Source organism: Ictalurus furcatus, chromosome 9 (genome assembly GCF_023375685.1).
Source record: "Ictalurus furcatus strain D&B chromosome 9, Billie_1.0, whole genome shotgun sequence".
In the NCBI taxonomy this organism is placed as follows: Eukaryota; Metazoa; Chordata; class Actinopteri; order Siluriformes; family Ictaluridae; genus Ictalurus; species Ictalurus furcatus.
In genome coordinates, this window is record NC_071263.1 from 13,898,763 (window position 1) to 13,911,703 (window position 12,941).

At 39.3% G+C, this 12,941-nt stretch overlaps 1 protein-coding gene across 1 annotated transcript in view; it reads left to right on the forward strand.

Annotated features, from left to right (window-relative positions):
- Positions 1–818: 818 nt before the first annotated feature.
- stard9 (StAR-related lipid transfer (START) domain containing 9) overlaps positions 819–12,941 on the forward strand; it is a 35,142-nt gene continuing 23,019 nt past the window's right edge. Inside the window, exons 1-3 of the mRNA XM_053632857.1 lie at positions 819–1,132; positions 5,105–5,174; positions 8,405–8,533. Coding sequence (XP_053488832.1) covers positions 1,086–1,132; positions 5,105–5,174; positions 8,405–8,533 — 246 coding nt within the window. The 5' untranslated portion in view covers positions 819–1,085. The remainder of the gene's footprint in view (positions 1,133–5,104; positions 5,175–8,404; positions 8,534–12,941) is intronic.

The window sequence follows — 12,941 nt, forward strand, 5'->3', positions numbered from 1 at the left end:
ACCTTGACAGGTTTCCTCCTGGTACTCCAGTTTAATCCCCAAGTCCAAAGACAGGTGTTGTAGGCTGATTAGCACTTCCAAATTGTCTGTAGTGTGTGAATGTGTGTGCGATTGTGCCCTGTGATGGGTTGGCACCCTGTTCAGGATGTCCCTCGCCTTGTACCCTGAGTTCCCTGGGATAGACTCCAGGCTTCCCCCACGACCCTGTTTAGGTTAAATGTTACGGAAATTGGATAGACCGACACTTGATGGCTGACGGTGAAAAATGCAGATGCAAAATGTAAGACTAATTTGCCCTTAGGTGTTAACGTAAAGCGTGTGTGTGTGCGCGCGCGCAAACATGCTGCTCTGCTGTCCCATCCAGGGTTTATTCCTGCCTTGTGTCCAGTTTTCATGGGTGTAATCTTCGGAGCAGTCTTGACCAGGATAAAGACGTTACTGAAGATGAATGCATTTTTTAAACACAGGTTTAATACGGTTTTGCATTTTTGACAAATTACCTAATCTGTTTGTAAGTGAAGTTGGATTGAACTTTGTATTGAAAACAAGTCATATTAATGCAATATTATAGATTCAAATGTTCATTAATAAATTAAACTTACTACTATCTTCGGCATGTGCTTTTTATCAGTAATGCCTCATTTCACTATTTGACATCTTTGATGCTTTTTGTTCACACACTTGTACAGTCCAACAACTTTTCAATAAGATATATTTAGAAGAAAAAAAAACCCGGATGTCGAGTGCATTTTTTTTTTTTTAAATAACCGTCATTTAAAAGTCTGAGTACGTTATTGTTTAAATGATTGATGAAGTGACTGCATGATTGTCCACAGTGCTTGTTTGGCACTGAGCTCTGTCCCTCCTCCAGTGAGCCCTGGAGGAGGCAGGAAGTTCCAGCTTCAGTGCGGTTGTTCTCGCAGCTCTGGTGCTGTTGGGTTCTTCCTCCACACTGCCATGAACAGCATGGATTTGAAATCTCACTGCCGACGCCCTTCATTTTATCAAGATGAACTATTTATCAGGTGGCATTTAACCACATTTTAATTCGGCCAGTTCCTTCTCTGTCCTGTTGAAAACCTTCAATGGCCAACGTGAAAGTCGCAATTCGAGTCCGTCCTCTAAACTCAAGGTAAGAAAGAGCGCAACCGTAATAAGCTTCCTGTTCGGTTATATTTTATTTCTATTTAATATTATTGGTGAAAGTGCTAACGGAGAGCTTTTGTTGGTGGTGTTGCTATGTGTGGGAATTGGAGCACGCTGACAGCAGACACAACGACTCGGTTCCTCTTCTTGCCTGTTGAAGTTTATTTACCGTTTGTTCTAAAAGGAAAATGTCTTCATTTGTGGATTAAATATGCTCCAGTTAGTTGTTTGTCCCCCCACTGGAACGTTCATATCAGTAGTTCAACGTCCAGTGTCCAGTGTTTACGTATAAAAGTCCAGTCATTCCTGCTGGAACGAAAACCCTAAATAGAAAACCTCAAATAATTTGTAATGGTTAAAATGGGAATTGTTTTGGTTTTAATGGAAAGTGTAATGGTCCATGTGGGCCACTACTGGTAATATGTTGCCTTCTGTTGGTGGCATGTCTAGTGGATACCATTGAGGACCAGTAATGGTTTGTAAATATTAGAATTTCTGTCATGGTTTCTTTTTTTCCAGCAGGGACGTTGTAGGCACAATCACATGCTGCTTTGAGAACTTCAGGGAAATATGCTTTATTTCCCCCCTCAGCTCTTTAACAGCACCATTAAAGTCAGAAATGGTAATGGTTAGCTGATGGTTTGTAATGGTATTTATAGTGGAAACCGTTAGCCTTTCTGTCATGGTTTCCTTTCTTTCTTTCTTTTTTTCTTTTTTTTTTCTTTTCTTTTTTTTTTTACAGCAGGGATGTTATAGGCGCAATCACATGCTGCTTTGATAACTTCTGGAAAATGTGCTTTATTTCCCCCCTCGGTTCTTTAACAGCACCATTAAAGCCAGACATGAGGTAGTAGCATTGCTCCACCCTCTAGCATGAGCTAAATTACTGCAGGATGTTGGGTTTAGACTCGCTCTGGGGGTGAATACTTATTTCTTTCCAACCCAGTCTATAGGGACCTGTGTATAACTCATATTTTCATTTGTCCCAGCTCCACTGTACCAGTGGAAGTGTTCTTCACCACATAGTTAAGTTGTACCTGGAGCTGGAACAGACCAAAACACAGGCTCCCAAAAGTTCTTCATTGGGCGAGACTAATGTGATAAAAGAGGTAAAGAAAGTGGGGCCCAATCTTTCTGCCTTTTTGGACTTCCCTGCTAAGTCATGCTTGGTCTGACCAGCTACCAGCTGCCTAAACACAGGTGAAACTAGTAGATCGATCATCTTTCCCTGCTGAATAAAACAACAACAATGGAAACCCTCATAGAAATTGTAATGGTTTTAGTGGTTATAATCCGAATTGTAATGATCTCTGTGGGTCTCTACTGGTAATATGTTGTCTTCTATTTGTGGCGTGTTATGTCTAGTGGATACCATTAAGGACCAAAAATGTTAATGCTAATGATTAACTGATGGTTTGTAATGGTAATAATAGTGGAAACCATTAGAATTTCTGTGACGGTTTCTATTGTTTTCTTTAGCAGGGTTGCCAGCCGGTAAATGCTGGTAGAAAGAAGAGTTTCTGAATACTAAAACAAGAAGTTGATTTAAAGAAATCAACACAACACTAAAGCAGTTAGAAAATTCGACATCAAATATTCATGGATCAGTTTAGACAAGTGAAAAGCTTGACCAGCTCGAATTGTGTCAGACCGAGCTGGATTTTTCAGCAAGCGTTTTGACATTTAAATGTCCCCACAAACTGTTCGTCCATAACAAAGGATGACCTCATGTCTTACTGTTCCTGTTATGCAAATAGACATGTCTTTGCAATAAGCCCAGTTTGATATGGAGTTCAGTGACAATAGGGTCTGCTTCTCTTTCCTCTTTTCATACTTCCTATCTTTGTCAAATTAAAGCTTCGTTAAGAAGTAGTGTGTTCTGTTGGGGTACGTTGACATTTGTAATCATCCATTCGGCAGAAGCTTGTATCTAAATGAGCTTAGAAGTGAAGCCAAACATAACTGCATACAGCTGTTAAATGAGCCGCAAGTTATAAAAGTTGCACAAGCCTTCCACCAAGTTTCCATCAAACCAGAACCAGTAACAAGGCAAAGACAGTTATAGGAAGAACAAAGTTAATCAAAACGCATTATAACAGTTAAAGCTAGTGCTATTAGCACTGAAGTACACAGTTGTGTCAGAAGCAAACATTGTGAGAAGTGGCATTTCATGTAAATTATGCACAACAATCTTTGTTTATATTATATTCATCTGGACAAGCTTTGATCCATGACGCGTTATAAATCTTCCTCATGGCCAGGAGCCGAGAAGGCAGGCTGCTGAGGTTTTGGGCAGGGCTGCCTTAAGGGTTGGCAGAAAAAATAGAAATCTGCTTGGTACCACTGATTGTAGGGAATAAAATGAATCCTTTCTCTGATACACCCTGCAGACCTGAACATCTCTTAGAGAAATAAAAAAAAAAATAAGTATTTCAAAATTCAGATTGATACACTTTTGGGACCGACTTCAGATTTCACTCTCTTGCATCAGTCTGGAACAGCTGGAATGCACACACAGCTGTCCTTGCTCTTCTCTCTCTCTCTCTCTCTCTCTCTCTCTCTCTCTCTCTCTCTCTCTCTCTCACGTAGCAAGTCTGCTTTCCCTCAGCTGTGCAGCTCATGGTGGAGTTGTTCACTAATCTGTTTTCATTTCTGTTTGACACACTCTGGAGTTTGCAGTGCAGCACAACACAGCGAGAGTAGAGTCTCAGAGCCGAACCACTTCACACTGCTTTCACTCGTCTGTATGGAGTCAGCTCTATTTTTGATAAATATGATCACCAGGGAGGAATTGGAGATTATTGCCTTATTGAGGAAAAGCATTTTCATTTTAAGTTTGGCTTAATGCCTTAAAGTTTCATCTTAAACCCTAGTATTCAGTAACTACTCTGAACTAATAGAAAATGTTTATAGTTGTGAACATGAGGAATATGTATCTGGCTCCGATGATGGGTTTAATGGGTTGACGAGTATTCTCTAATCATTAAGTAAGTAATGAAACTCGACGTGGCATGCTGTAACAGGAAATAATCAACAACGGGAGGATATTTTCCAACATTAGAGATTCCTGAAGCGTTTTATCCCTCTTATGCTCCAACAATTTACCGACTCTCAGTGTTTTTATTTAAAGAATGACATCATATTTTATCCATTTATACAGAGTGCCCCAAAAGTCTCTATACATACATAGGGGACTAGATAGGTCAGAACCACGTTGGTAATGCCTTCGTCAGTGGATGTTTGTGGCCGTCCACTTCTCAGTCGGTCCGCAACACTTCCAGTCTTTTTGAATTTGTTGATAAGTTTGGCAACAGTGTCGTGTGTGATGTGTTTGCCATGTTTCTTGTTCAAGTCCATCGCAACCTTCCGTCAGCTTCCCGATCCAGCCATGAGAATGATTTCATTAAATTATATCAACGAACTGTGAAAAATTTTGCAAAAAAGTGTTCATTTCCTCCAATGTATGGAGATTTTTGGGACACCCTGTAGTTATGTTTCATGTGATGGAACGTTCATGAACCAATTTAATTTTTGTTATTCTTGTAATTCCTGTTAACAGCTTTAAACAGTCATTCTCTCCATGTTTTCTCTTATTTTTGAAGATAATAAGACAAAAATGTAGCTTATCATGTTATCAAGAAACTTTAAAGCCCTCCATCCTAAAGTGCTGACACTGGAAACTCCTTCCAAAAAATGTCAAATAAACATCTCACAGGAAAGATTCTACCACATCAACACTTTTTAAAATAGGTTCACAAATCCCTTCTATGGAAACAATACCATATTAGAATGAGTACATTAATCTAAACCTGTGTAGTAGCAGCACAAAACAGTCTGGACTTCAGTTGCACTGGAACGATCAAAACATAGTGTTCTTGTTTTAAAAACATAATTGTTTGATACGCAGATGTTATATCAGATGTCGGATGTTATCAGCTTCTTCTGTGTTGTCCCACAGGGAAAGTGTGGATGGAGGGAGAATAGCAGTACAGGTGGATGACAAAGTGGTGAGAGTAAGAAATGTGAAGGTAAGTTCTGAGTTTCAAGGCTTTGAAGTTTCAACCACAGAAAATAATTGATGTAATGGATCAATAATACATAGCAGGAGATTCAGTGAAATACAATAAACCAGTGTAAACACATGCACTGTGTGTGTGGGGGGCGGGGGGGTGGGTGGAGATTTGAGTGCAATGATGATCTCGGGGTATCACATGAACAGGAAGCTTAGAGTGGAGATTGTCCACTTCCTGCACGATTACACTGCTGTTTATTGAAAGTACCCACTACACATACAAACATTTGGTTTGTAGTCACCTCATCAAAGCTTCCACACAGACCTACTCACTTAACAGCCATGTAGTTAAACATGAGTAAACAGTGTAGAAATGCGCTTATTCTAACCCTGAATTCCATACCTCAGTGTTCTGACTGAAACCAAAGCTATATAACCTGATTTATGGGATGTTTGTGTGTCAGAATGTCTCAAAGTGTCTGTTTTTGTTTATTGACCTGTGCATTTTTAATGACATTGCTTTTGTTGTAGCATGTTGTTTACAGTCCCCAGGGATTGGTTCAATTACATTTTATTGTTGGTGTGACATTTAATTTGACTCTCTGAATTATCTTTTGTTTATTTTATCCATCAATGCAACACTTGAACTTGTCTACCACTTATAGGTTTTTGTAAATTATCATTTCATTTGTAAATAAATTTGAAATAAATCCATCAACTAACGATCGTCAGCTCAGCTAACGTGATATTTGTGAATGCACGCGAATAACCAAATTGATTAATTTTAAAACATCTCATTTGAATATATTTTGATACATTTAAGAAAAAAAATTATAATATTATTTAAACATTTTGAAAACTTTCCTACAGACCCCCTGCAATTACACCACTGACCACTAGGAGTCTGCGGAAACACTGGACGGTAGAGTATATAGTGCATAGTGTATGTGCACAGTACGTCATTTAGGACACAACTTTAGTATTTACTCTCCGAAGTGTGTTTTCAGAACAGAAGTAACGTAATGAGTAAACGTACAGCGCGCAGACCAACTAATCAATAATGAGATTCGTTGACAACGATTTTTATAATCGATTATTATCGATTTTATCGATTTATCAATTCTTTCATGAACTAATGGAAAGACTGAAGTCTTGCATCTGGTTTACATTTACAGTTATGGCATGCCGTAGTGCAAATCATCCCTTCAATATAAAGATATTAAGAGTAACATGAGTCATAAGGCTGCAGCATAAGAGAACACTAGACATTTCTCGTGTTCATTGTAGATGTGGGTCTTCATTATGTGTTTAAACACAGAGATGGACGGCCAGAGAAACTTCCGTATGTATTTCTTTTTTAGGTTGAGCTGTACTTGTAGATCAATGGCCATTGAGCTACTGTTTGAGATTTGATGAATACCATCAGGTTGCCTATGTAGCCAAGTATCAGGGTTTGAATTAGTATGTAAACAGCTACAGGAATCCAGAGGAGGGAACACGGCTTCGAGTGACATTGGTGGAGCTTGAAGAGAAGTCAGGCTGCGTTGGGGTTAGCCGCTGTCAGTGTGGAAAGAGAAAGCGGGAGGAAACAAAAACAAAGTCTTTGGCTTACTCTTGTCCCGTGAGAAGAGATGACAGATAAGAGATTATTTAGAGATTGTAGGGCAATTGATGGAGTGAGCTGATTGGCTAGTGCAGGCATGGACAAGAGGCTATACGCAGCTGGAGAAAGAGAAAGAGAGAGAGAGAGAGAGAGAGACACACACACACACACACACACACACTGCTTAATTCTATGCAAGATTTTTGCCAGTCTGAACAAACTCTTTACAATTGCAGATTCCAAATGTTATTCACATTAAACTCAACTGGGAATAACTGCACAAGGAATACAAGTTTTATTGACGTTTTCTAAACACCCCCCCCCCCCCCAATTCACTGGGGTCAATTCCCATCCAGCATCTGCATTAAAAAGATGTCCATCACATCAACAGATTTTGATAAAGTACTCAGATACAAAGGGTATTCTTCTATTTAACAGATAAATAAAAATTACCCACCTCATTCAGTCCAAAAGAAACCTTATTCAGATTGGCCTCAGTCAATTGACTATTCGGACTGAGGTGTATACATGAACGTTTATATTCTGATTGCGCTATCAGTCAGAGTTTGAACGTATTATCTGGCTGTAGGTACAGAATCATTGGATAAAGTGGTGGTAAATACATGAAGCTTTCTAGAGCGTTGAATTGTTTTTTCACATCAAAAGTGAAACTGGTCCGACATCAAGGTTCCCTTAGGGAGACATTAGAATGCAGAGAAGTTAGATATGCCTGGTATTATACACAGTATTAGTATGCATCCTGCCTTACAAATCTGTAGTCTTATAAAATATGAATAGCACAAGTATTGCAGTAATGAGGCACATTACTTAAGCTCCGCTTGTGAAAATGGCTGGATCTAAATTTAACAGCAGAGGTTTAATGGCTGTAGTAAAACCGTGTAGAGTTGTGAGGTAACTCATGCTGAACAGAGCCAGGAAAGTGCTTCACTACAACCGCAAACACACCGTTGCCATTGGCGATGAGTGGCATGTTTCTGCATGCTCCTTTCCCTGCTGTCTTACCATGACATGACATGGCGTAAATAAATGACACAGCTGGATGGCCATTGAAGCAGGTCAGGTTTGTTTAATAGAGCTGATAAACTGCTGAGGACTGTCTGTGCATTTCATATTTGCAGTGATGTGTTTACTGCTTTATGCTGACGCTAAATGGAACAGCGGTTTTCTAAATGTCAGCAGAGAGCCATTCATGAATAGTCAAATCATTTATTTCTGCTGTAGAATGGAGTGGAACTTTATTGCCGTCAGCTCTGCTGTCGACCACCCAAGTACAGGCTGTGCAACATATTTTAATTTTAGATTTTTGCATCATTTGTTAAAGTGGAGTAAAAGTTCCAGCAGAAACGGTCCAGTTTCTTTAGAAATCTTAAATTACAAATGAGATTTTATGAGAAGGTTGTATGCTATGAGTTATTATCTGTCATTTCATAAGAGCATAATGAAAGGATGCTGGCTACACATGTGTTTGGTATCAGTAATTGATGCTTAAACTACTCCCTCATAGGATATGACCTCATTGGTGCTTTGGAGTTTTGGCAGTGGAGATATGATATTTTCTCACACTCTCTCCATTGGGTCTTGAGTTCTCCTTCTCTTTTTCCGCCATATTTTTCTTTTTACAGCCGGATGGGCGTCTGGATGGGCGAGCCGAGGCTCCAGGTGACTCCAGAGAGAGAGTGTTAGAGTTTGGCTTTGATTACTGCTACTGGTCCGTGAACCCCGAGGCACCCAACTATGCATCACAGGAAGAGGTGAGTGCCATCTCATCCACGTTTACCCCCAACAGTCAGTACGTTTACATGTACAACAATAATCCGATATTAACCCGATTAAGACAATACTCTGATTAAGAAACTACCATGTAAACAATGATTTCTGATTTCTTAATCCGACTAAAGTCATACTCGAAGTAAACACAAATCGAATTAAGACGTGTGGAATATTCCTGTTTTAGTTGCATTTTCGTAGTGCATTACAGATATGTAAACACTTTAATCACACTATTAATGTCGTGTGGGAGTTTTCACCGCATTTTGCGACAGGACACGTACACACATGGCAGTGCTCAATCGTTTGACAGCAAACAAGAGAGCACGACTGCATCTGAAACTAACCTACTACAGTATATAGTAGGTGAAATACATGTATCTCAGCTACTATATAGTAGGTAAGTACGTGGTTTCAGACGCAGCCAACAGCTTCAAGCAGTTGTCTGTTTGCACGTACAGCATGAGAAATAATTAACTGCACTTGAAGCTTTCGTAAAAAATTAAATATGAAACACCCAAAACTGTATACGGTACCATAACGAAGACAAACTGTATGTTGATGCGTGAAATTCTGGAGGGAACATCGGACGGTGTGGCGCGGTGACGTAATGACGTGTGCCCTTAATCGATCTATGTTCTATAACCTGTAAAACAGGAACATGAAAGGAGTATTCTAAAAGCAGCTCGTGTAAACACCTTAATCACAATATTGTCTTATTCAGAATAAGGTCAATAATTAGATTACTGCTGTCCATGTAAACGTAGCTATTGTCGTGTCACTGTAGCGATGACGAGCTGTGTTTTAGGGTTGTGGAGGCTGATGCATGCCAGTCAAGCAACTCTGGAATTAGAGGATAGTCAAAACCTCTGGAAGCAAGTTGCCTACTATCTTCCTGCAAATGAATCAAAAAACTTAGGATGTCCATCCATGTCACAGGGGTGTTTCTTATAGCTTGTCCAGTTTGATCTAATTTAGGTCTAATTACATTTTTCACAAATCTGATTTGTGTAATGGGCCGATTAGATTCACGTGTATCTCTATGTGAGCAAAAGGCTTTCTTTATCTCAGTGTTCCTCCTCAAACTGCTCTTTGTATGCTATGCCTGAAGCCCCACTCTGACACACACAGTCATTGTCACTGGGCAGGCATCACTCCTCTCTCTCTCTCTCTCTCTCTCTCTCTCTCTGTCATTTTCTCAATTCTGCAAAGTCAGAGATTATTGCATAGGCCTGAGGCAGACATTCCTCATATAACCTATGACTTTGTTAGTGGGAGAGACTTGTTATAGTTCTCTAGGAGGAAGCAGGAGCTGCTTCATTCACATGGCATCTATAAATGTGTATTTAGAAGAGGATAGTTAGGTTGAAAAGATGCGGTTGGCTAGATTCACAGATCAGAGGAAGCACATGTTAATCTTCACCTTCATCAGGTTCCCAAAAAATACCAAAGAGGGAACTAAATGCTAATGTTAGGCAAGTATTCTGTGTTTGTTGGGTTTCTACAAGCAGTCATTCCTTTGAAGTCTTATGTGATACTAACATGGCATGTACTTGTTAACAGGGAATTTGCATTTAAGATGAAAACAGGTGTATTTTAATTGTGATAGATTGGCATTCCAATAGTTCCAATAGTATACTATTTGCTAGTTAGCATGCTTGCTGTATTGTAACATCATATACAGTGCCCTCCACTAATATTGGCACCCTTGGTAAATATGAGCAAAGAAGGCTGTGAAAAAAATGTCTTTATTGTTTAACCTTTTGATCCTTTGTTTAAAAAATTCACAAAAATACTCTGCTCTCATTGATATCAAACAATTGCAAACACAACACAGGTTTATAAAAAAAATTGTTGTTAAATATAGGTGTGCAACAATTATTGTCACCCATTTAGTCAATACTTTGTGCTACCTCCCTTTGCCAAGATAACAGCTCTGAGTATTCTCCTATAATGCCTGATGAGGTTGGAGAATACATGGCAAGGGATCTGAGACCATTCCTCCATACAGAATCTCTCCAGATCCTTCAAATTTCGAGGTCCATGCTGGTGGACTCTCCTCTTCAGTTCACCACACAGGTTTTCTATGGGTTTCAAGTCAGGGGACTGGGATGGCCATGGCAGGACCTTGATTTGTTGTCAGTAAACCATTTTTGTGTTGATCTTTATGTATGTTTTGGATCATTGTCCTGCTGGAAGATCCAACCACGGCCCATTTTAAGCTTTCTGGCAGAGGCAGTCAGGTTTTCATTTAATATCTGTTGATATTTGATAGAGTCCATGATGACATTTATCCTAAAAAAATGTCCAGGTCGTCTGGCAGAAAAACAACCCCAAAACATTAAAGAGCCACCACCATATTTAACCATGGGCATGAGGTACTTTTCCATATGGCTACCTCTCTGTGTGTGCCAAAACCACCTCTGCTGTTTATTGCCAAAAAGCTCTATTTTGGTTTAATCTGACCCTAGAACCCAATCCCATTTGAAGTTCCAGTAGTGTCTGGAAAACTGAAGATGCTTGAGTTTGTTTTTGGATGAGAGTAGAGGCTTATTTTGTTGAAACTCTTCTAAACAACTTGTGGTGATGTAGGTGACTTTGGATTGTAGTTTTGGAGAATTTCTGACCCCAGGACGCAACTAACTTCTGCAATTCTCCAGCTGTGATCCTTGGAGGGTTTAAGGCCACTCAAACCATCTTCTTCACAGTGCGTTGAGACAATATAGACACACGTCCAATGCCAGATTGATTCATAATATTTCCAGTTGACTGGAACTTAACTTAATTATTATAATAGGGCAACTTAATTATTGCCCTAATGGTGGAAATGGGTATTTTCAATGCTTGTGCTATTTTCTTATAGCCACTTCCCATTTTGTGAAGCTCAACAACCTTTTGCCGCACATCACAGCTATATTCCTTGGTATTACCCATTGTTATGAATGACTAAGGGAATTTGGCCTATGTGTTACCTCATATCTATACCCCTGTGAAACAGGAAGTTATGGTTGAACAATTTCCTGTTCCTAGTCACCCAGGTGTATTTAAAAAAAAAAGTAAAATATAAATGGGAATGTACTTCAAATATGTTTTTCTCATATGATTTCATGGGGTGCCAATAATTGTTGCACAACTATATTTATCAAAGTTGGGTTTTTTGTTTTTTTTTGTGATAAACCTGTGTTGTGTTTGCAATTGTTTGATATCCATGAGAGCAGAGTATTTTAATGAATTTTTTTGAACAAGGTTAAACAATAAAGACAATTTTCACAGCCTAGTGGAGAGCACTGTATAAGCTAGAAGTGGGTGTTTCTCTTGTGTGCTGTGCAATGTTAGGATATTCACCTGTGTAGCCAATTCTGCATGGAAAAGCAGGTAATTCATGTTAAGAAGTTGCTAGAAGTCACCTGATTCATTTGCATAGTCAGTAAATCATCACAACAACGATCAAAAATTTGAGGAACCAGATTCACTCTACATTATACCGCTACAAAAGTGGCTCAGACTGAGCCTGGAGTTTATTACCTCCAGGGGATTAATACAAATTCCAGGGTGTCCATGGATCTTTTAAAAGTCCTAAATTGTCTATGAATTACCGTCCTTAATATGTAAGAATGTTTGAAATTTGAATTCATGCATCTTATAATATTAGCTTTGATTCTAATCTTAGTCTGATGTCGTCTCATTTGTGTTTTCTGATCTCTCACAAATATCAGATGAATCGGGATTTCCCATCCTCATGAGGCAGGAGTGTGCCTTAAACTGAAAATAACTGTAACGGTTGTTGAGCTACTGTAGCATACACATCTTAGAGTCACGTCTATATGGGGAAGTTCAACCGAAAGTGGCTGCAGAACAATAGCCTGCAGTTCCTTTTGCTGGTTAAAACCTGTGTCCATACAGATTATGCCATAAAGCTTGGCATATGGAAGCTATCTGCAGTTTACACAGAAATAGACAATTTCTCTAAAGTGTGAAGGTTTTTTAAGTAAATAAATAATAATAATAGACAACGTGATGGCGGTCTAATTGCGTTCACCTTCCATAGCAATGTTTACACCATGCCTGGTTTAAATCTTTCTGTCCAGTTTTCTTGAACTCGAATGTATCGCCAGGCTCTTGTGAAGCAGCCTGTTGCTGTTGAATTGCTTTTGAGCATGCAGCCGTAAGCTGAGACTTCACCAGCCGTAGCATTTCTCTGGAGTCAGTCCTGAGAGACCGTTTCACCATAAATCCGCCAGTGGAAGAGAAACCAGCTCCACTTTCAGTCTTTGTCTTTCATTCTTCACTTTCCTGACCTTGATATGACTATGTATGAAAATGTAAGTGATTCTTACAGTGAGAGCTTGTAGATGATGTAGACGAACAGGAAGGAGGTCTGTATACATTCAA